This window comes from Anser cygnoides, chromosome 15, assembly GCF_040182565.1.
Source record: "Anser cygnoides isolate HZ-2024a breed goose chromosome 15, Taihu_goose_T2T_genome, whole genome shotgun sequence".
NCBI classification, from domain to species: Eukaryota; Metazoa; Chordata; class Aves; order Anseriformes; family Anatidae; genus Anser; species Anser cygnoides.
The window spans coordinates 766750-787885 of NC_089887.1; the positions used below are offsets into that span (position 1 = coordinate 766750).

At 52.2% G+C, this 21136-nt stretch overlaps 2 protein-coding genes across 2 annotated transcripts; both read right to left on the minus strand.

The window, feature by feature from the left end:
• Positions 1-43: 43 nt before the first annotated feature.
• Positions 44-14566, minus strand: GGA2 (golgi associated, gamma adaptin ear containing, ARF binding protein 2). Its single transcript, XM_066977790.1, has 17 exons — positions 14429-14566; positions 14030-14114; positions 13097-13172; positions 12497-12595; positions 10398-10521; positions 9408-9511; positions 8243-8323; positions 7167-7304; positions 5913-5994; positions 4913-5032; positions 4478-4639; positions 4173-4228; positions 3789-3940; positions 2818-2987; positions 1692-1861; positions 1143-1253; positions 44-519 (listed from the first exon to the last, which is right to left on the minus strand). Exons 1-17 carry the CDS (start codon positions 14460-14462, stop codon positions 409-411), a joined length of 1875 nt encoding a protein of 624 aa, XP_066833891.1. The 5' UTR covers positions 14463-14566; the 3' UTR covers positions 44-408.
• Positions 14567-14778: 212 nt separating this feature from the next.
• On the minus strand, positions 14779-20630 carry EARS2 (glutamyl-tRNA synthetase 2, mitochondrial). Its single transcript, XM_048066627.2, has 9 exons — positions 20474-20630; positions 20206-20361; positions 19242-19431; positions 18521-18993; positions 17570-17678; positions 17239-17392; positions 16386-16516; positions 15560-15695; positions 14779-15071 (listed from the first exon to the last, which is right to left on the minus strand). Exons 1-9 carry the CDS (start codon positions 20553-20555, stop codon positions 14988-14990), a joined length of 1515 nt encoding a protein of 504 aa, XP_047922584.2. The 5' UTR covers positions 20556-20630; the 3' UTR covers positions 14779-14987.
• Positions 20631-21136: the final 506 nt, after the last annotated feature.

Below are 21136 nucleotides of genomic sequence, written 5' to 3' on the forward strand. Positions count from 1 at the left end.
GACAAGGGCTGGGGGGTTCGGGATTCACGAGCCCCACACGGGCTGAGCGCTGGTCCGTGTATTTTTTAAACCAGAAAAAGCACGTAACGGGAAAGGGGGCCCGGAGAAGAGCAGGGAAGGCGGTACAGAGGAAGCCTGCGGGCGCTCAGGGTGCAGGGCCCTACACAAGGGGCAGCTGCAAAGCAGGGGCAGCTGCAAAGCAGGGGCAGCGACACAAAGGCCGTGGCAGAAGCAGCCAGGTGCACTCCTGCCAGACACCTGCACAGAAACCAGAAGGAAGGGGACGACAGATCCTGAGGAAAGGAGCCGTTGCCCAGGCCCGGCGGGCACTCCTGGCACGCGGTCCCCCAGCTCCCACCCTCGCCATCATCCCCAAGGCAATGTGGCAATGTCCGAGCCAGACGAAGTTCAGCTTTTGCCCCACAGCTCTGCTTCTGGGAAGCTGGTCACCTCTCCCACCTCGCTGAGGGGCTGCTCGCCTTGCGTGAATGTTAGCTTGTACCTTAGGCGGATGGGAACCTATGGGAGAAAGGAGCAGAGAGAGGGCAACGTCATGGCTGCAGGCTCCTGGGTCTCCTTCCCTCATCCCTCACAGCCTTGCTGCAGTGAATCACCCTCTGCAAGGAGAGACTAACGCTTCAGACCTGCAGAAGCTCTGCATGGAACAAGACCTAGATCTTCACAACACACATAAGGAGCCCCTGGGAAGGAGACCTGTGCACACCCTGCAAGGGCGTGCTTGGAAATCCAGGCCAACCTTCTTGGAGACAGAGGACTCCCTTACACCCATCTTCTGTCCCATAGTTATTCATCAATGCAACAAAACTGCCACCCATCATTCGTGCCTTGGGTGGCCTCACGTTCCATTAGTTGCAGACAGCTACACAATGTCCTCTCCAGGTGCCATCGCAGCAGGCAGACAAGCAAAACTGTGCAGGCCATTGCAGCAACTACCCGTTCGGTCCTTCAGATTACTGGTCTGAAAAGCTGTGGCAGTGGAAAAAATGTCTTCCCAGCACAACCCAGACTTGTCTCTTCCACCCATCTCCCAACTAATAACATTGTTCCTGCCTTTCACGCTAACACTCCACCCATTACAGTCACGTTCAGAGTGACCTGCCAAGAGAATCACTGCCACGTACTTTGTGTGGATTGGCAAGCAGCAGGACCTGGGACACCACTGCTGGGGGAAGAAGAGGGCTGAAGGCTGGAAGCTCAGATCCGGATGCTGGTTGCAACTTTATTTTCATAGCCTGAAAGACAAAACAAAATGAATGCCTTTTGGTCCACGCTGAAAAAGAGCTGGGAGTATTACCAAGCCACAGAGCTAGTTAAAGATGTCAGACAGATTTTGTCATTTAATGAAATGCACGCCTATCCACAGCCTGCCTCTAAAGGCAGATATTCTTAAACAGACAATTCTTTGCTGTGCATACGGACAGAATAGGTGCCTTACCAGGAGGCTAAAGCAGAGTGTCTGGAGCCCCATTTCTTTCTCTGAAGGCTAAGGATCCACACTGAAACAGGCACCTGGGCCACAGGCACCACCATACAACTGGTTTACAGTTCAGAGAAAACGAGCTGTGCAATTTCCAATATACGAGACAAATTCTAAGCACAAAATGCCAAACCTCCTTCTCAGGACATTTCTGAGTAGTCACACTCCCTTTTATTCATCACTGGCTCCTTACCTTTGGGACTGCAGCCTGGAACACTATGTCCTTAATTGGCTGAGCCGATGTGCTCAGCATGGAGAGAACCATCACCAGCACATCTGGTCGGCCAGGAGCTGGGTCTCTGGAGAAGTGGAGCATAGCCTTGAAACCGTTCCTGTCATACACCGTAAGGGGACAGATATCGCCTGCCGGAGACAAAAGCGAAATAAGAAACAAAGCATAGATTGCCCCTCCCTTCTGAGGGCAGAACAGTGAAGACAGGATAAGGAACAGCAAAAGGAGACACTCGTACAAACTTGTACTTCCTCTAGCAAACTCTCAGGCCAAGCAGCGTACAGCGTTTGGCCATGATTTACATTTCACCTCCAGGACACAGAAAGGAATCTGAATGTCTGAATTAGGTACAGGACAACTAGTAGCTCCGTTGTTTACAGTCAGTTAGAGAGATCAGGTACGAATCCAAGAGGGAAGTTGGGAAAAGCAAAAATATAACTTCAACACGTACAGAACTTAGCCCCTTATTGCTGGGGTAAATCCACACCTATCACCATCCAGCCTTTCCAAAACCAGACAAATCCCGAGCTTGAGAGTGAAGTCAGAAGACAACTGAGTCAGTATGTCTTTGCTCCTGTATTCTTCAAAAATAACAATGGCCAAGACTCTGCAGTCCTCCTCTAACAGGACATGCCCTATAATGAGACGCTGGGGTGCCACGTACCCTGGGTAACACTCGCTCCATGAAGTGCTTTCAGACAGTGTTAAATCAAAAAGTGCAGGTGGGAAGAACAGCTCTGCCTTAGGAAGTGGGATAACTCCCATGCACAGATATCTCGTAAGCCTCTGGAAAAGAACTGCTTGAAGTTTGATTAAAGATGCTAGGGCCAAAAAGTTTAGAAGCACAGTAAGATTAGCCACGACAGGAAACTCCTGACTACTGACGAGGGAGGACAAGGACATTTCCACGGAATAACTCCTAGAACTTGCTCAAATTCTCAGATACACTAAGTCCTTCACAGAATACTCTATTTTTCTCCAGCTGGCCCTCACAACATGAAGATACTTTGGCTTTCTTGTTCCCGTGCAAGAATCACAATAAGAGCTCTATTAAGCAGAGCCGGGGCACAGAAATTATTGCACTTACTCGGTGTAATTGAAATTAAAGGGACAAAAAGGTTTGCTAGAGAAACATCATTGGAAGCTGGATGCAAAGAGGCAGCAGGCTTCTGCTCGTAGCCTAGGCTGGAGAATGAAGGATCTGCCATTGAGCTATTTGGAAGATCTGGAAAGGGCAATTTCATTGGTGACAAATCCCTGGAAAGAAAAGCATGTAGAAAGCTTTTATTAACTGGGAAGACTACATGGTATATACCATTTTCTGCTGTGTCCATTTTTGCGTTCCCAATCCCTCATCCCTTTTATGTATAAATAAAGTACGAGCTTACTCTCTCCGAGTTCTAAAAAAGCTTGAAAATTGCCTCTATTTTGTATAGAAGAAGCTGCTGTTTCGGTGTTCATTAAGGCAGACTTTGGTTTCTGTTACTGTCATGAAACTTTGTTCCAGGGCTCTGGTGGCCTGTGCAGGCTCTCTGGGGCTCTAGTCAGTGAGATTAAAGTAAGTTCTAGCTCAAAGACAATGCAGACGGCTAGGAATCTCCAGTAAAATTGCTTGGCCTATGTTCTGACAGACTGGATAAGCTCATCATAATGGTCACCTACTCTGAAGACCTGCGGAGATTAATTTGGTTCATAAACTGTTAGGTTTCTAATGAATGCCAGGAAACAATCTTCTCAGAGCCTGAAAAAAGCTGGGGAAAGTATTTTCTGAGTCACAGATTATTAAAGGAGACCTGTCTGTAAGGTTTTTGTTCCTTTAGCTCAAGAATACCTTGTTATTAAGCCATAGGATTTGTTCTACCACATTTCTGACGCTTTGAAAGTCATAGTGCGGAATTAGAATAAACAGGTGCACGACTGCTGCTTAAGAGCTGATGCATGGATGGATAGCTTGCCATCATTAACCAGATGTAGTTAAAAGGTTTTCCCAACCCTCACTGCTGTAAAACAATATTCCTCATCTCCAAAGTCAGACTGGACTGCACAGGGCTTGCTTACAAGGATAATGTCTTGGTCCTGGGAGGTGGAGAGAACTGATCAGCCAGGCCCTGAAATTCATTCTTCAATGAAGACCTGTCTTCCCAGCTCTCCTTCAGTTCCAGTGTTTCAACAGCACTTACAATTTCACTATATCCATTGCGTACACCAGTCTGAAAAAAAGGTACTTCTGGTTTATAATACTACTTAAGGTAGAAATATATGTGAGTAATCTTGTTGCAAACTGCAATTTATAACTCATTACAGAGCAGGAAGATTCCAATTTCCATTCAGAACAGAGGGACTTAAAAAAAAAAGGCTGCCAGAGAAAGCTAGGAGATCAAAAATGCTACCTGAGTTTTGTCCTTTGTATTTTACAGACTAAAGTACCTGAGGATCACTAACCTCTGCCACTCCAAAGTCAGGTGGTGGTTTCTGTAAAACAGGAGAGTTGCTGAGTCCTAAGAAAGATGCCAAAGCACAGATCGATTACAGGAAGCAATTGTTTTCCATACGTTCTTCCTTTTTTGTCTAACAGCAGTTTAACTACAGTTTAACACCATTAAAGAAACTATATTCCTGAAAACTTTCCCTAGCTAAAAGGGTCTACATTCTGTTAGGACCAACACTAAAGTCAAAGTTCTTCTACATTTGTTAAGTACCATGAACTCTAGTAACAAGGACAACAGTACTGAACTGTGCATACAAACCTATTAACTCCTCCTCCAGCAGACAACTGGAGGTGGTGCTGCTGTGTCGGGAGGCAGTGGTTATGTCTGAAAATTGGTCCGTAGGAGACTGGCAGGTCGCCTCCAGTTCAGAGAAGTCAATCAACGTATAGCTCTTCATACGTCTTGGGGCTGGCCGACATGCTTTGGAAAAAGCAGAAAGAGTTAAAGAGAAGCCTCCTAAAGGAACAGTGTACGCCTGGCTACAAGCAAATACTAAAGGACTCAGGTGAAGAACTCCAGGAACATTTTCAGTCAACCAAATATAAAAGAAAATGATCACTACATAGCAGTTTTCCCGTGTTACAGGATTTTCTCCACATCTGTTCTCCGAGAAGCGCTTCCCCTTCCAAGCTCCATTCATACACAAAAAGCAGGAAGCAGAGCTGTCACGGAACACTGCAGGATCCGCTTTACCTGGTGCATCAGAGAAGCCGGGGACCGAACCTCCTCCATCATCATCTTCATGGTTGGCTACAACCTGCCTGCACCGTCCCAGCGCCTGTGTGAGCTTGTCGTTGGCCTGCAGTATCTCGGCTGGGAAACAAAGAGAAGCAGGGGAAGACTTGCACTCAACGCGATGAGCTATTGCCTTCAGATCCTTTTCTTCTGCACTGCTCTCCACCCAGCGTCCCCATTTTGCACGTTTTTCATTCTGTTTTCTGAAGCGCAGCATTTTGCACACACATTCACTGATTTCAGTCTTCTCTGTAATTTATCGAGACCACTGATCTCCAAAGTACTTTACAGTCCCTGCATCTCTTATGCACTTTGTCATCATCTGCAAGCGTTACGGGTGTACGTGAGTCTATTATACAACACTCTACAGCTGAAGAACCCTGGCACTCCTGGGTCTGAATAAAATGTTCAAGGCACAGATTAGCTCTTTGCTGTTTAAGTTGTCTGCATTTCCAGCGAGGCATCATTTCAGTCATGTTTTCAAGACAAATAGATAAGACTATGAAATGCAATACTCTGGGAAGGGCTAAATTTCACAGCTGTGGAATTCAAAGATTCTGCTCATATAACCCTCCTCTTTCTATTATTTACAAAATTCAAAAAGCATTCTCCCCTTTGATATAGATATGGAAAACTACCATCTCTCTAGAGAAAAGCCCTCGAAAGCTTTCAATCCTCAGAACAGTAGAACTCCACAAATTCTGAAAACTACCTTTGATGGAAGAAACTGGATTCATCATTTAACTTTGGGCTCCAAGTGAAAAGTAACAGATTCCTTGGAGAGAAATAAGAGAATTCTTATGCCACTTCTCATGGACATGGTTTAAAAGTCCAAGTAAAAAAACTTGGCTCACAAGTACCTAAACATTTCTCCTCTGAGGAAAGGAATACATCACTTAGGAAAGCAAGTTAGATGAATTTAAATGCAATGAGTTCCAAAGACAGTGTTGGCTCTTACCTAGAGCATCATCGTCATCAACTGTCTCACTGGCAAGGCGAAAGAGCAGCGGCCTGAGCTTCTCACAGCGTTGAAACAGGTTCTACGAAAGGAAACGTTTCATGCCATTGCTTGGGAGACCCTGTGCACTCTCAACACTTCTCTCCATCCAACCATCTGTAAGCAATGCTACCTCTAGAACAGCAAGATGCATATCCTGCCCAAGGTCCAGACAAAGGATATCAATGCTGCATGTTGCTGCACTCTTAAAATTCACAGCGACCTGGAAGTACAGCCACTGGAACAAGTGGTCTTACTAGCATCTCCTCCTCAGCCACATCTCATCTATGCACACAGGTGTAAGGTAAGGCAGTGTTAAAACTTCCAATTTAAAATAAAAAAGCATCCATGGATGTAAGAGGAGTGAGAGGGAAGTATTATGACCATCAGCTGCAAATACCATCAGACAATGCAAAGACCTTTATGGCTCTCTTTTCAGTGTTTTAGGAAGTGGGAAGGCACAGTGAAAGCCATTTTTTTTTTCCAATCTGAAAGTAGTCTCTGCCACCTCCTTATAGCCACAGTCCTCCCAAAAGAAGCTAACTCCAAACACTGCTGTCACACAGGGCCACGGGAGAAGTTCTTACCTATAGAAGTTCAGTTGTCTGTAGTTTTTTTTTGCCTTTTATTTTTTTTCTTTTTAATTTGAGAATATGGTAGGCATCTTAGTGGAGTTTCAGGTATTTGGAGACCATAAAGCTATTCTGACAGCCCTATTAGTAACAACAAATGTTTCCTTAATTCACTAATACTTAAGAAGGATTATGTGAATAATTTATAAAGCAGACTAGTGAACTCTAGGCAGAAAAAGGGGAATCACAGAAACCACAGAAGCTGAAGAAACCAAAAGTTATAAGCTGCCCTGATCAGACCTGTTCACACCCACCTAACCATGGCTGGACTAAAGGGAATTCCCATGTGTTACCCCACTATTAGAGGAAGAACCATTTCCCCATAACATACCACAAGAAGAGCAGATAAATCTGAACAGAAACTCAAAGTGGCACATCAAAAGCCAGTTCCATTCCAATTTCCATTACTCAGACAAGAGGGACATTGCTCATCAGGTACGCTGGAAGCTATTCCTGCTGTGGTAACGCGTTTTCCCTTGCAAAAACTGAGTGCAGCTCGCTGCCCTTTGAAACCTGTTGTCCTGAGCCCTCCCAGGCATAGCCAGCCAAAAGAACCTCTTATGCAGTAAAAAGAAACGTCTACCTGGAGTGTCTCATGGTCCGATTTGGATAATTCTTGTCTCTTGTAATTTTCCAGCAATTCATCCATTTGTTTAACATTCTCGGAAACCTCACTGATTGTATTCACTCTTTTGGACACCTTGGCTGACTTTTCTTGTTCCTTTGATGAAAAATAAAACAAAAATAGATGATAAGATTTAACTAATAAACACAGCGCACATGCTTTTGTCTGGGTCACTCCGGATAACTCCCGTTGCGGGACTGCTTCCTATTAACACATTACTGAAGGTACACGGCAGCACAAAGCCGTGTGCGTAACAACTCCACGAAGAGCTCCAGCGCTGGTGCTGTGCCACTCCTACATGCCCAGAGACGAGGCAGAACACCTCCTGCCCTCCTCAGGACAGGCTGGCCAGGGTGCGCTGGTGTACAAGGGATTCATTTCAGCACAGGCACAAGACAGCCTTCAAAATTTGTTAGGAGTTGGTGGCTTCTGCCATACAGAAGAAAACACTCTCAAATTGACTGCAAAGATATTTTTAAGCCAGGCCGAATCTCCCCTTTGTGCAGAGAAGCGGGGTGCCCTTTCAGATGGAGAATGAAAACCAGACACACACACGCACGCACAATGCCTGTAGGAAAGAGACAGTTCTGTACAGATGTAGCCTTCTCCACCTGGGAACTGAGTTTATTTTTGGAAACCTCCTATCACTAATGCAGAACTACTGCTAGGATGCCACTAAAGAGAGAGCATCCTGCCACACATGCTCCTGGGAATAAATATTCCCTCTTCCTAGCTATTGGCGTACATTAGGGAAACAAAATAAGACATCTTGCACTGTAACTTCAGAATAACAAATACTGAAAACTCATCTCTCCTCTGGAGTAACGTAAATGGTTCACCTGAAGCTGAACTCTGGGCCAGGCTCCCATTACCACCTGTTGGTACTGCCTCTAACGCCAGTACGGCGGCAGACATTACGGAGGTCACATACAGAGGGCCCACTGTCAAAACCTGAATTGTCGAGTCCCTTCTCATCCTCTCCTGCCGCAAACAGCTTCTGACCAGAGCAACTGCCAGCCCTCGCGAATACCTACCTCTTTAATCATGCTCTTGATCAGACGGTTGGCAGCCTGCAAGTCTTCAGAGTGGCTGCTCTTCAAAAGCCTTGCTAACAGCTGTTGAGTGGAGACCATTGGACAGCAGTCAGTAACATGCTCTGGGCACTGTGCTACAGGTACACCTCACAACAGAGCAGATATTCATAGACACCCACTGTCATAATTGTCTCTATAGCCCTGGAAATACGTGGGGTTATGTCTTGTAATCTGGCAGAGGAACAGCAGTCAAAAGTGCACAAGCAAAGCTGGTAATTACAGGTCAGGCTGAGAAAAAACAGAGCTGGCTCTGACACGTTCTGTCTTTGCGGCAGGGCTCCTTAACCCCCCGCTTTTCTCCATGTCTAAGAGCGGAGTAACAACAGCCCTCCGGTTCCCCAGCACTTGCTCACACTGATTATTAGTTTGCAACACTTCAAACACCGACCCTTGTAACATGGAACAGATCTGAAGTTCCACACCGAAAGTAAAAGCTGAGCAGTAGGAAACTGAGGAAGTGCTTGAACCATGGGGACTTCTGAGAGTGCCCTGAATACAGGCTCACACTGCAGCGTTGGTCCATCTCTGCCAGCCCTCCGCCAACAAAGAAAATGCTTGTACTGGGCCGGGGCAGAAGCCCTCAACAGCCCCGTGGTTCAGGCACTCGCTCAGGAAACAGGAGCTATAAGCTCAAGCCCCTGCAGCAAACACGGATTTATTTATGCAACAGAAAGCAGCTCAACATAGACAGATTAGAACAAACGCTTTCTGGAACAGCCCAAAGGCTGATTATTTGTTACCAGGAGCACGGGAAAAAGGGAGAAAATGACCCAAGCCCTGGGCACGGCAAAGGAGCGCGCTCATTCACAGGGCGCTTGGGAATAGGAACTCCCTGGCTCTGCAGGGCCTGGAGAAGCCTTCCCTCAGGAGAGGTGAATAGGAACTGAGTTATTTCTGTAAAAATGTTTCACTTTTACCACGCAACGTTTTCTGACAAAGTCTCAAAGAATTTTCACTCTCTACTTCTAGCCGAGGTACAGCAAGAGGTATCAGCAATACCCGGTGACATTCTGTGACACAGCAGGAGCCGCCAAAATAGGACCGAGCATGTTTTCTCAACACTGAAACTTAGAGGGGGAGTGGGCAGGAAAGCCTTAAGGTTTACCTTGGATTTCTCTTCATCTGTGTCAAAAATAGAATTCTGGGGTCTTGGAGAAGGAGGAGGTAAAATTTTGTCTTCTGGCAATTTGGGGTCTTCTTTTACAATCCCTGGAACAGGTAGCAATATTTGTTAAATGATGCCTGAGCTGCTCAAACACCAATGCTCAATAGCACGCTGCATTTTGTGCCTAGCTCCTTCATCCATCCCCACGAGTTTGCAGAATGAGACAGAGAAGCAAGGAGTTGCCTTCGCACACAGCTCAGACAGAAGGACTTCCCTCTCTCCCTTGAATTAAACAAAACAAAGGGCAGACGACTTCCCGGGTGGGAAATACGACACGGGTGTATCGGCGGGCGCCCAGCCCCTGCCCTGCTGCCACAGCACCACCAGCTGAGGCACCCTGGCTGCCAGACACCTCCGCTCGCCGCAGGGAGGTGGTGGGCGCACGGAGCAGATGCTGCGCCACCCCTGGGCGGCCCTGCAGCCCCCAGCAGCCCCCCGCAGCCCCCTCCCTGTTCTACCCAGCCGGTGCCCAGCCTGCCCCTGAGCCCGTGGCCCCTTGGGCAGCACCTGCAGCAGCTGGCCCTTCGGCACACAGCGGTGCCCTGTAAGGAACGGATCCAAACCCCGACTTCGGAGCTCTCTGAACACCATCACTTCATAATCCCAGGAGAGTATTCCAGGGCAAAGAGCACTCTGAATTTGTCCCGTACCTCTTCCACACACAATAGGCGCGAGCGCTGCGTGAACGGAGGCCACAAGGCTAGACTGATCTTTGACTCAACAAAGCTGTTCTTTGGTAAATCTCTTTAAACAGTCACGTGCACCCGTGAGTACCCCAACAGCCTTGTAAGCGTGGCCCTTGTCCCTCTTCCCTCACACACAACATTTTACAAAAAAGCTGAGTCACAAAAGCAGAGGGGACAGATACGTGTGATCTAAAGCCACATGACTTCAAAAGTTAAAAAGGAAGCTGCAATAACAGAAGTAAACCTTGTTTCTTCAGCATCTGATAAGCATCCCGGATTTTAACTTCCTGAGGAAACCAGACTGTCCAACTGAATATTACTTCTGTGACTCTTGACTTGACTTTTTCTGAAGACCAGGTTCCATAGTACTTGGAATAAGAAAAGAAAAAAGTAAAATAAGAAAAAGAGATCAAAACCACAGAGTTTGAGCCAAACAGGACATGTGGGTCTAGCCCCAAGTTGTTTGGGTGCAAAGATCGAGTCGCAAATGGATTCCTGTAACACCTCCACAGTGCTGTCAACGGCATTCTGCAGTACATGGAATAGCGTGCATGGCTGTGGGTGTGAATAAAAGGAATATGTGTACAGTAATTACATAAATATTATATGACAACCAAAATGAAACCGTCTCAAAGCTTCTCTGAGCAGTTACTGAATCTGAAACCAAAAGTATTTTTTTTCTTTTTTGAATTTCAGCGAAAACAGTTCTGTGCTCAGCTTTAAATACTTTCCTTAACTGTTTGCAATACAAATAGACCTGGAGAAATGAAAACTGAACAAAACTAGAAAGGGAAGTTATCTTTTTTCAGCATTTGGATATTTTCTCTGATTTCTCTTATTATTGCCATGAGCACTCACTTTAAAGTACTACAAAAACCATCAGGAAGAATGATAAAAACCACACACAAACTTCCGAAACACAAGGTGTTTTAAACTCATATAACAACTCTTTTGTCAAAACAGCAAACTCCCTCTCCAAAGTAACATATTCTTTAAACTTCATTGTTTCACTGAAATACCTTTACCAAACCCGTGACTGAGAGAAGAGTGCTTGTTGTTCTGTTAAACGTTTCACTGAAATTGGTGAGACATCCCTGCCGTCGAACTGATGTAATGGAACATGAAGCCCTTGCAAGTGGTAAATGTGTGCTGTAGCCACTAATAGAGGGAATCGATTACTGGGCTGCTGAGAAGGGTGTTTAAGAACGTCTCAGGCCTGCTATTTGATGCAAAGACCAACGTGTGAAGATCACGCAGTCTCTGATAATACAGATCTCTACTTTTCATCATGAGAGCCACGGCCAGTGCACCGCAGTGCATTCCCTCTGAACTCTCCTCACTTGGCTTTTAAAACTGAAGTTCCCGTTTCTGATCGTTGCTTCTCTTCTCAGGAGGCAGAGATTACACTCGGGAAGAGAAGTGCACCACAGCAGGGAGCAGCAATGAACATACTCCAAGCCAGAGAAGCAGAGCAGCTGGAAGGGACTTTGCTTGCACGTTAGCTACGGAGGATCCCTTCCAACCTCACCCTCAGCTCTGCCCCCAGCTGGCAGGCAGGCACAGACGGGGCTCGGAGCGCCCTGCCCAGCTTTCAGGACACTGCCAGCAGGACCCCAAAGGGGGCTGCACAAATGCACAACTACCACGCGATGGTGGAGCAGGCACGGCACAAGTGCTGCTGAAGCCCAGTCCCCCCCCTTGTCCTTTTTAGGCCGAACCTGCCTCATGAACAGGACCCAAACCCAGGGTAACCTTCGGCATGAAAAAGCAACAAGGACAGCAGGCTGAGCACAAGAGTTTGAGGACAGAACACAAGAAAACATGGGAGAGGCTCCTGGTATCTGTCCTCTGCCACCCCCCGACCAAAGCTCTCTAAGTCACTGAGATGCAAAAGGGCCACAGGCTGAGGCCCCAGGAACAATTCCAAGCTCGCCCAAACCTTGTCACAGCAGAGCTAAGAGAGACCACAAGGAAAAAGCTTTTCATGGAAAGAGTCCTTGGCTTATGCAGAAGAGAGAAAATACCCCTGTGCTCAGTGAGACTGTACTAACAGCTGTGACGTACAAGACACAAAGCGCCTCGTGCACACTCAGCTTCGCAGGGAGCGCAACAAAATGCTTTCTACATTTCCTTCGTACTCCGTGTCCTTTTCCTGCTAACCCTAAGAAGGGTTAAAATTATTGTATCTTTTACAGGAAAATTCACTTCTAATCCTTGTGCTTGAAAGCACAGAACAGAAACTCTGTTCTACTTTTCTGAGAGATTAATTTTAAGTTTTCATATCCATGGTGAAACAAATAACGTCTCCCATTTGCTATGTGCAGCGTAACCACAACCACCTACCTTTGGGGAAAGCACTTTAATCAGCTCATTCAGAAACCTGAATTTTGCTATTTCATTGTGAAATTTCTCACCGCAGTTATTCACACACGTCTCCAGCACCTGCAGAAAACAAAGCAGTACCAAACAGAAACTGAACACAAAAGCCTTGGGGAATTTTAAAAAAACTTGCTGTTAAGATACAATACCCATGAACTTCCTGGCGCTGCATGCACACACACACACACACACAAGATACTATGGAAGTATGGAAGTATCAAAAGTTTCTTTTCTTCATCCCGCCTTCCTAAGCAGCACACTTACATCTGCTCTGTTCTCCCCATCACTAACTTCTGGACCCACTGACCCCATGGCAAGACCACAGCCCAAACAAGAGCTGCAGACCTCTTAAGTACCTCAGCAGAACGCTATGGGAAGGAGCAACAGAAATTACTCCCTCCGCTATGCCCTGGGTCCTACATCCATTGTGCAATGTAAAAAAGCACACATAAAAGAGAGACATCCAAGAGAAAAAGAAGACCAGACAGCTGCACTGTCTCTACCCCACAAACTGCATTTCCAACTAACTACTGCCTCTCCTTGCACGTGGGTGAAAGCACTTACTGTCAGAGCATGGAGAGCTTCCACCTCTTGGGGCGATTGTATTTTATGTGCCAGCAGCCTCGGTGCAAGCGATGGGCTGGGGAGCAACAGAAGCAAGTCAGCCAACGCACTGGCTCCCAAGAAAAGCAAATACTGCTAATTCTGCCCTGCAGAGAGTAGCAGTCACCAGACGCACGACGTGCCACGTCACTGACACCTCTCCCCGGCACAGGGCTGGCCTGGGGTCCCTACACGCACACAGGGCGCGATGGGCAGACGTCAGCAGCCCGTGGTGCCCCAACGCGCGGTACGACAGCCCCGCCGGAGGCTGTCCTCTCGGAAGCGAGCCCGTGGGACAGGCCGGGTGCTTTGCTGGGCGAGCACCTCAAGAACTGGTCCTTCGGTGCCAGGAGCTTCGACGCCCAGCCCAGCGCAGAGGCCGGCTGCTGGCGTGTGCACGCTCGCTGCCGGGGGAGCCGGCGGCCGGGCTGCGGGCTCTGGGCGTAGGGGCGCCCGCTCTCAGGGAACGGGCGACCGCCGAGCTGTGACCGCTCATCTGCCCAGCTGGCTCCTGCTCCTCACAGACCGCAGGCTGGCAGCGGGCAGGCGGGGAGTCACGGGAGGGATCTCCCGGGTCCGCGGGGAGAGCCGGGGCGGGGGGTGGGGGGGGCGCCCCCGCGAAGCCCCTCGGCAGGCACCGGCCGGGCTCTCCGGGGCGCGGAAGGCAGGAGCCGCTGCCTCCGGGAGCGCGGGGACGGGGAGCCCGGCCCCGCCGCCAGCCTCTGGGCAGCGCCTCGCCGCAGCCCGCCCACCCGCCGCCGGCCGGGCCCCTTCGAGCGGCGGGGCCCAGGCGGGGCCCGGGCAGCGCCCGGCCGGCCCCGGGCTCCCCCGGCCGCGGTGCGCGCGTCCCGCCCCGCGCCGGGAGCCGAGGGGGGCAGCCCCCTGCCGCCTTACCCGGCCGCGTCCGCCTCCACCTGCTCGCAGAACCGCCGGATGCTCTCCCACCTCTCCCCGGGGACGCTCGGGTCGGTGGCTTCATCTTGCGCGGGGAACACAGCGGGGCTCAGCGCGCGGGGCGCCACGGCCCCGCCCGGCCGGCCCCGGGGGGCAGCGGGGGAGGCAGGAGCGGGGCCCCGGCACGGCCAGGGCCGCCCGGCTGCCGCGACCCCCCCGCGGGCACCCGGCGACCCCGGCCCCCGCCCCGTCTCCCCCCCGTCCCCCCCCCCCCCCCCCCCCCCCGCCCCGCCGCCCCCTCCCCACCTCCCCCGGTGCCCCCGCTCGGGGCGAGGCCGCCCCGTCCCCGCTCCCGGCCCCCCGCCCCCGCCCCGGTGCCGGTGCCGGTGCCGCGCTCACTGAGCCACCGCTGCAGCCGCCCCGCGCCGTCCATGGGCCCCCAGCGCCCCGCCCCGGCGCAGGGCGGGCAGGAAGCGGCGCGGCCGGGCACGGCCCCGCGGGGCGGCCCCGGGGGCAGCGCGGGGAGCCCCGGCCCAGCCCCAGCCCCCCGGCACGGCTCGGGAGGTCCCCCCCGCTCCGGCGGCGGGCCCGGCCCCTCCCGCACGCCCCCCCCCCCCGGCGCCAGGCTCCCCAGGGCACCGGGGCCAGCCCCGCTTCCCGTGCGCGGTCCCGGTGTGAGTGCCGGTGGCTGTTTTACCCCAGCCGGAAAACCGGGCCGCGTCCGCGAGAGGAAAGCACGAGGACAGACCTACGGCTGCGTCCAGCTGCTCCGCCACGAGCTGGCTTTCACTTGGCACGGGGACGCACAGACCCGCAAACTTCACGCACGGCCCAAAGCCCCCCTCCCGCGACCACCGACGGTCGGGCCGTCAGCACGAGGTACGGGTCTCAGACAAGGACAGGCGCTGCCCGCGCCACCGGCACTCCAGGGTTAACCCCCGCAGTCACTGGTCTCGTATCAGCCGGACAGCGCTTTGCGTATCCTTCCGCACACTTCTCTGGGTCCCAGAGTCACCATCATCTCTGCCACGCTCGGTCCGTGCTGCAACGCACAAGAAGTCACGGTACGAATGGAAACTCACCCTTAGTACAAGTGTCTGCGTCGTCGGGCAGGAAGCGACAACGTGACCAGCTATCAGATCGCTGGTACACCAAGGGCAGGGGTTTTCTGAGCAATCTCAAAGCAAGATTTATTTTTCTCTTCCTCCCAAAGTACTAAAACACTGACTGCCAAGACTGATCAAACTGAACCAAAAAGACAGCTGGTCCAGAAGTTTCTCTAACTTCACATTTGTGACCAGCACATTCATGCCTTAACAATTTCTGCCTTTCTGAAACTTTCAGAGCGGCCTTTCCTCCAGAACTGCACATCAGTACTTTCACTCGTAACAGCAACTGATGTCAATTCTTGCAGGATGTACAGCCAAAACACCAGTATCTTGGTATCAGAGAGAAGATAGCTGTTTAAAAAAAATAAAAAAACCACAGCCACAAAAAGAGAAGGTCCCAGTCTCAGAACTCTTTTTTTACCTGTTGTCCACTGAGAGCCAGGCGAAGGAGCTTCATCATGCTGCTGTACTTAGTCTCTCTGGTTTGCTTCTGAAGGTTTCTGAGGTCTTTGTTCAACTCCTCCATGCTTAAAACAGCTGTTTGTCTCGTCATAAGCCTTTAGGAAGGAAGATGCCCTTACAATCTGGGGACATACGGCACACAGGACTCCTACCCAGAAGCACCTAGTGACTTCGAGAACTGCCAGCTGCCTCAGACTGGTTTTGCAAAATCTTCTGGCAATGCTAGCAGTTCAGGGTTTACTCTCCTGCCCTCACAGAACTGCAAACCGCCAGCTAGAGACCAAGAAATGGAAGCCAGAAAATCCCCCCCTGGGATGAGCTTTTCAGAAGTGACAGTGATTCTGACTGTGCAGGGACTGGGTTAATTCCAGAGACCCAGGAGTTTGGTTACGTGATCCGAATACACATTGACCAGAAGCGCCTTGCTCTTCTCCAGTCAGATGCTACAACAGACAGAAGCACGGGAGATCTGGGGCATGGGAAAACCCTGACAGAGCTTTCTTCCTTAGCACCGTGTGGGCACACAAACTCCACTCTGCTTGGTGCTTTACAAAATCTAGGCACGACAATTCTTGCTTAAGAGCATTAATGTAAGTGTTCCTGCTGGTGAGCAGCCTTTCGGTTAAGGACGCTCAGAACTCCTCCCCGGTCATTAGCGACTGCACATTCTGAAGTAAACCAGAACAAATGGAAACCAGGAGCGTGTCCAACAGGAGTACAGCAGCCAGGTGCAATGCTCTGGGGCAGGCAGGTGGGTGTGTACAGAGCTGGAAAGAGACACTTACCCTAAGACTAGTTTGCCTATGTCGTCTGCTTCTGCAGAAACAGTTTGGAGCTGCTCTCGGGACACTGAGGGCCTAACCCACAAGTAAGCATAGTCACACGACACCAGGTTCTTCAGGAGGCTTACGTGACCCTGGAGGAAGAAAGCAAAGCTGTCAAGACTGCGGGCTAAGGTGAGGGGGTGAGGAGGGGGGTGACTTCTGCTCTCTGGACTTCACAAGCAATTGAAGAGGGTCCAAACACACCGCTGCCTTGCGCTTTGTACCTGCTCGAAAGAAACGTGAACTGCTGACATTTCGGCTGCTTAGTTTTTGCGCAGCCGTAACTAGCTGGTGTGAACAAGGACACAAAAGCAGCCTGCGGGGCTGCTCTACGAGTCCTGCTCAGCCACATGCAGCTGACTCAGAGTTCGGCCCTGGGAAGTGGCTTGCCACACTCATCGCTGCCTCTCCTGAGACACGTAGGAAGTCACATGGCCGGCCCAGTCCCCGCTGCCACAGCCACCCTCGTGCTAACAGACGGGGACTTTGCTCGCCCTTTTAAGAACACTTTATTCTCTGCAAGGAATTCACCAGATGCTACAGCTGCATCCCAGGGGCAGACTGGGAAACTGCTGGCTTCACCCTCTTTCCTGACACTGGGAAGAGCTGCGGCATCTTCCATCCTCTCCACAGCCTACGCGATTTTTCCCTCGAACTGGCAGGGACAGCCACCTGCTGTTTGCGGGCTGCAGAGCTCAGGTCACAGCAACGCCCAGAACTCAGCTGAGTCTCCACACAGGAATCCCGCAAAACCACGGCGTCCCACGCTCCAACGCTTCCCGAAGCAGTAACACAACGCTACCACTTTTCATACTTTTCTCATCAGGAGGACTTGCTCCACGTACTCCTTTTCTAGAACCTCTTTATCCAGTTCTTGGTCCCCATAGACACGCTCCACCAGCGACTGCAGCTCCCGGATTAGCTTCTGCCGTAGCTCTTCATTCTCAATGTGGCGAGTGAGGTGCACCCTGTGGCAAGGGAAAGAACTGCAGTTAGACCGCTTTGGGTTAGTTCGAAGCTAATGATCTCAATCTCACAACACTTACCAACTAGAACTGTGCACCTGCTAGAAAAGCAACATCAAACCCCAGACAGACGTCCTACAACAGACGATTCAGATTTAACGTTACCGCTGGTGCTTGTACCTGTTGAATTCCGGGAGTTTCTCAAGATCCAGTAAGGCGGAATGGGTTGTAATTCTGCCGATTTCAAACTGCGAGATCAGCTCCTCCAAAGTCCTCCCCATCTGCTTCTCTGCAACATATCCCAACGAGGTTATGATATGCATTCGCTCTCCAGCAGAGAACTAAAGTCACTGCTTTTCCTTCCAAACCACAGGCTCAGCGCCGGTGCAGCACACAGCCAAGGAGTGACAGAGGAGGGCTGCCCTCCACAGCGCTGATAGGAAGCAGCGACATACGAGGAGGGAACTTCTGGCAGGCGTGCACTGGAAGTTGCCCTCTTTGGACAAGCAGACTCTGTGAAGGAACTCGAAACTGGGGCATTCTGCTTGGCTCTGTTACACCCTTCAGTGAAACACCCCTTGCACCATTCAGCCCAGCAGCAATAACACCCGGCCAGGAGGCCTTGCTGCCCAGTAAAGGTTTCATTCCCAAGCAAAGTTCCTGAAACATGAGTTAATGCAATAGTCACACAGCAAGAGCAACAAAAGGAGTAACTAAGTCAACCTCTCACGGTCTTTCAGGTTAATCAAGAAGTGTGAAAGATGTATTACCTGACTGCAATCGTTAACCACAGAACAGAAGTTTTCCCAAGAGTTTGCAGAAGGTTTCTTCACCTCGAGAAGAAGGCTGTCCCCAGTAGGAAGTCACTAAGCCTTAGGCTCCACTTAAATGGCTGCCCAGGGACAGAAATATTCCCACCGTCCCAGGCCGCCACCAAGGCCTTCCCAGGAGCTCTGCAGAAGCCCCGGCAGCATTTCAGCCACAGAAGCCCCTCCAGACTGGTTGCTTGACTACTATTTCCTGATCCTTTCAAACACCGTCAAAGTTCTTGAATATGGGAATAAACCTAGCCCTTTGCCCAAAGTCAGCCTCACGGGGTATCCCAGCGAGTGCTAAGCCTGCTGCCCTTACCTGCAAATCCAGAGCCACAACTGGTGACGATGTCCAGCAGAGCCTCTGGCAAGTAGCCGTCCTGAGCAAAACGCTCCAGAAAGACGTCCCCCTGCCTTTTCGACAGCTTAGCACCGTCTTTGTTCAGAAGCAGCGGGAGGTGACCAAACTGGGGAGGATCCCAGCCAAAGGCTTTGTAGAGAAGGAGGTGCTTGGATGTTGAAGTAAGCCACTCAGTTCCTCGCAGAACGTGGCTGATGGCCATGTAGTGGTCATCCACCACGTTTGCCAGGTGGTAGGTGGGGAAGCCGTCCCCCTTGAGAATCACCGGATCGCCTTCCACCTCGGCCACTTCGTGCTTGCTCCAGCCGTAGACCAGGTCCTGGAAGGGCTCCACGCCCTTCTCCAGCCGGAAGCGGACCACCCAGTCAAGGCCCTGCGACAGCTTCTCAGCCACTTCTCTGGGCGTCAGGTGCCGGCAGCGGTTGTCGTACCTTCGAGAAAGGAGAACGCAGGTCTCAGGTTAACGCACACCGACCCCAAGCACGCTTACATTCGCTGGAATCTAAACGAATTCGTGAATTTCAGCTGCGGTCTGCCCACTACACGTCCAGTCAGCTTCTCATCTCTGGACGTCACTCCCCTCAGCTTCTGAGGGCACGGAGGTAACAATCACACCTTGCCCTAAGCGACTGGGAGCGCGCAGCACAGGGGCAGCGACCCGGGGGAGAGGGCTGCCTACCGCGGGGTTTGCTGGTTCCGCAGCGCCTCCTTCTTCAGCAGCTCCAGGCGCTGCGGGGTGCAGAAGCAGCGGTACGCCGCGCCTCGCTCCAAGAGCACCTCGCAGGCCTGCCTGTACAGGTCGAGTCTCTGCGACTGCCGGTAGGGTCCGAACGCACCGCCGCGGCGAGGGCTTTCGTCAGGGGCGATACCTGAAACATCCCCACGGCAGGACGTGAAAGGGCAGAGACATCAGGGCGTGGGGTGCTGCGTGGGGAGCCCAGGGCAGGAAGAAACACCTCAACCCAGTGAACAGCTGGGCAGCTCTAAGAGGTGACCTGGAGCAAAAATTAGTCAGGGGCAGACGTACAAAGGGTGCTTCCTATAGTAACGGACACCGGTGCTGTGAAAATACAGCTGAGATCTCGGCCAATTATTTCACCCACTCCAGAATTAGCATTGAACAGCGGGGTTCTTCAAAATTCACCTTTCTGTTTGTGCAGACACCTGTGGAACCCGGCTGCAAGTTTATCGTAATTGCCTGCTCTAGAATTCCCCTCGCTTTTAGCTCTCAGACTTGAGAAAAAAAGAGCAGAGGACTCAGAACGCAAATCGACACCTCCGGACGCCTTTTGGCAAACACTGCACGCACAATTCACCTGTTTATTTGTTTTATAGTTTGTCAAGGGGGGGGCTGCGAGCGCCGACTGCTGCCCTCGGCACGAGGCGTCCGGCACACGGCCGCTGCCAGAGCCGCGCTGGGCGCCGTGTCCCGGCCCCGACCTGTGCTGGGCCGTGTCCCGGCCCCATGCCGTGTCCCTGCCCCGGCCCCGTGCCGTGTCCCTGCCCCGTGCCGCGTCCCTGCCCCGTGCCGCGTCCCTGCCCCGGCCCCGTGCCGTGTCCCCGCCCCGTGCCGTGTCCAGGCCCCGGCCCCGTGCCGTGTCCCGGCCCCGTGCCGCGCCCCGCCCGCCCCGCCGCGCCGCTACCTGCCCACTCGAGCATCTCCTCGATGCCGTCGGCGGCGCCGGGCAGGGCCCGCTGCCGGTCGGTGTCCTCCAGGCGCAGCACGAAGGCGCCCCGCCGCTGCCTGGCGAAGAGGAAGTTGTACAGCGCCGTGCGCAGCCCGCCCAGGTGCAGCCGACCTGCCGCGGGGACGGCGCGGGGCGGTCACGGCGGCGGCACGGCCAGGGGAGGCCCCGGGGCGCCCCCAGAACGGCCTCAGAACGGCCCCGCCCGCCCCGCCCCGGCCGGTACCTGTGGGGCTGGGCCCGAACCGCACCCGCGGCCCCGGCCCCGGCCCGGCCGCGCTGCCCAGCGCCCGCAGCGCCCTCGCCATGCCGCCCGCAGCGCCCGGCCAGCCACAGCGCCGCTTCCGCCCTCACGGACGGCTCGCCCCACGCGCCACTTCCGCCCTCGGTTCCCAGCCAATCACGGAGTATTTCCGCCCTCAGGCACAGTACACCCTGTACGCCACTTCCGCCCTCGAATTCTAGCCAATCACGGCGTGCTTCCGCCCTCAGCGACGGCACTCCCTGACGCCACTTCCGCCCTCGAATTCTAGCCAATCACGGAGTATTTCCGCCCTCAGCGACGGCACTCCCTGACGCCACTTCCGCCCTCGAATTCTAGCCAATCACAGCGTGCTTCCGCCCTCAGCGACGGCACTCCCTGACGCCACTTCCGCCCTCGAATTCTAGCCAATCACGGCGTGCTTCCGCCCTCAGCGACGGCACTCCCTGACGCCACTTCCGCCCTCGAATTCTAGCCAATCACGGCGTGTTTCCGCCCTCAGCGACGGCACTCTCTGACGCCACTTCCGCCCACGAATTCTAGCCAATCACGGCGTGTTTCCGCCCTCAGCGACGGCACTCTCTGACGCCACTTCCGCCCTCGAATTCTAGCCAATCACGGCGTGTT

Excerpts from the sequence above, each read along its gene's own strand:
- EARS2 (XM_048066627.2), bottom strand. The coding sequence starts at position 20,555 with ATGGCGAGGGCGCTGCGGGCGCTGGGCAGCGCGGCCGGGCCGGGGCCG. Across the intron at positions 19,432-20,205 it reads GGAGATGCTCGAGTGGGCAG|GTATCGCCCCTGACGAAAGC; the intron begins GTAGCGGCGCGG and ends GGGATGTTTCAG. Across the intron at positions 17,679-18,520 it reads TTGTGGCTCTGGATTTGCAG|AGAAGCAGATGGGGAGGACT; the intron begins GTAAGGGCAGCA and ends GATATGTTGCAG.
- GGA2 (XM_066977790.1), bottom strand. The coding sequence starts at position 14,462 with ATGGACGGCGCGGGGCGGCTGCAGCGGTGGCTCA. Across the intron at positions 3,941-4,172 it reads CTGACTTTGGAGTGGCAGAG|ACTGGTGTACGCAATGGATA; the intron begins GTTAGTGATCCT and ends CCTTTTTTTCAG. Across the intron at positions 1,254-1,691 it reads TCCAGGCTGCAGTCCCAAAG|GCTATGAAAATAAAGTTGCA; the intron begins GTAAGGAGCCAG and ends TTTGTCTTTCAG.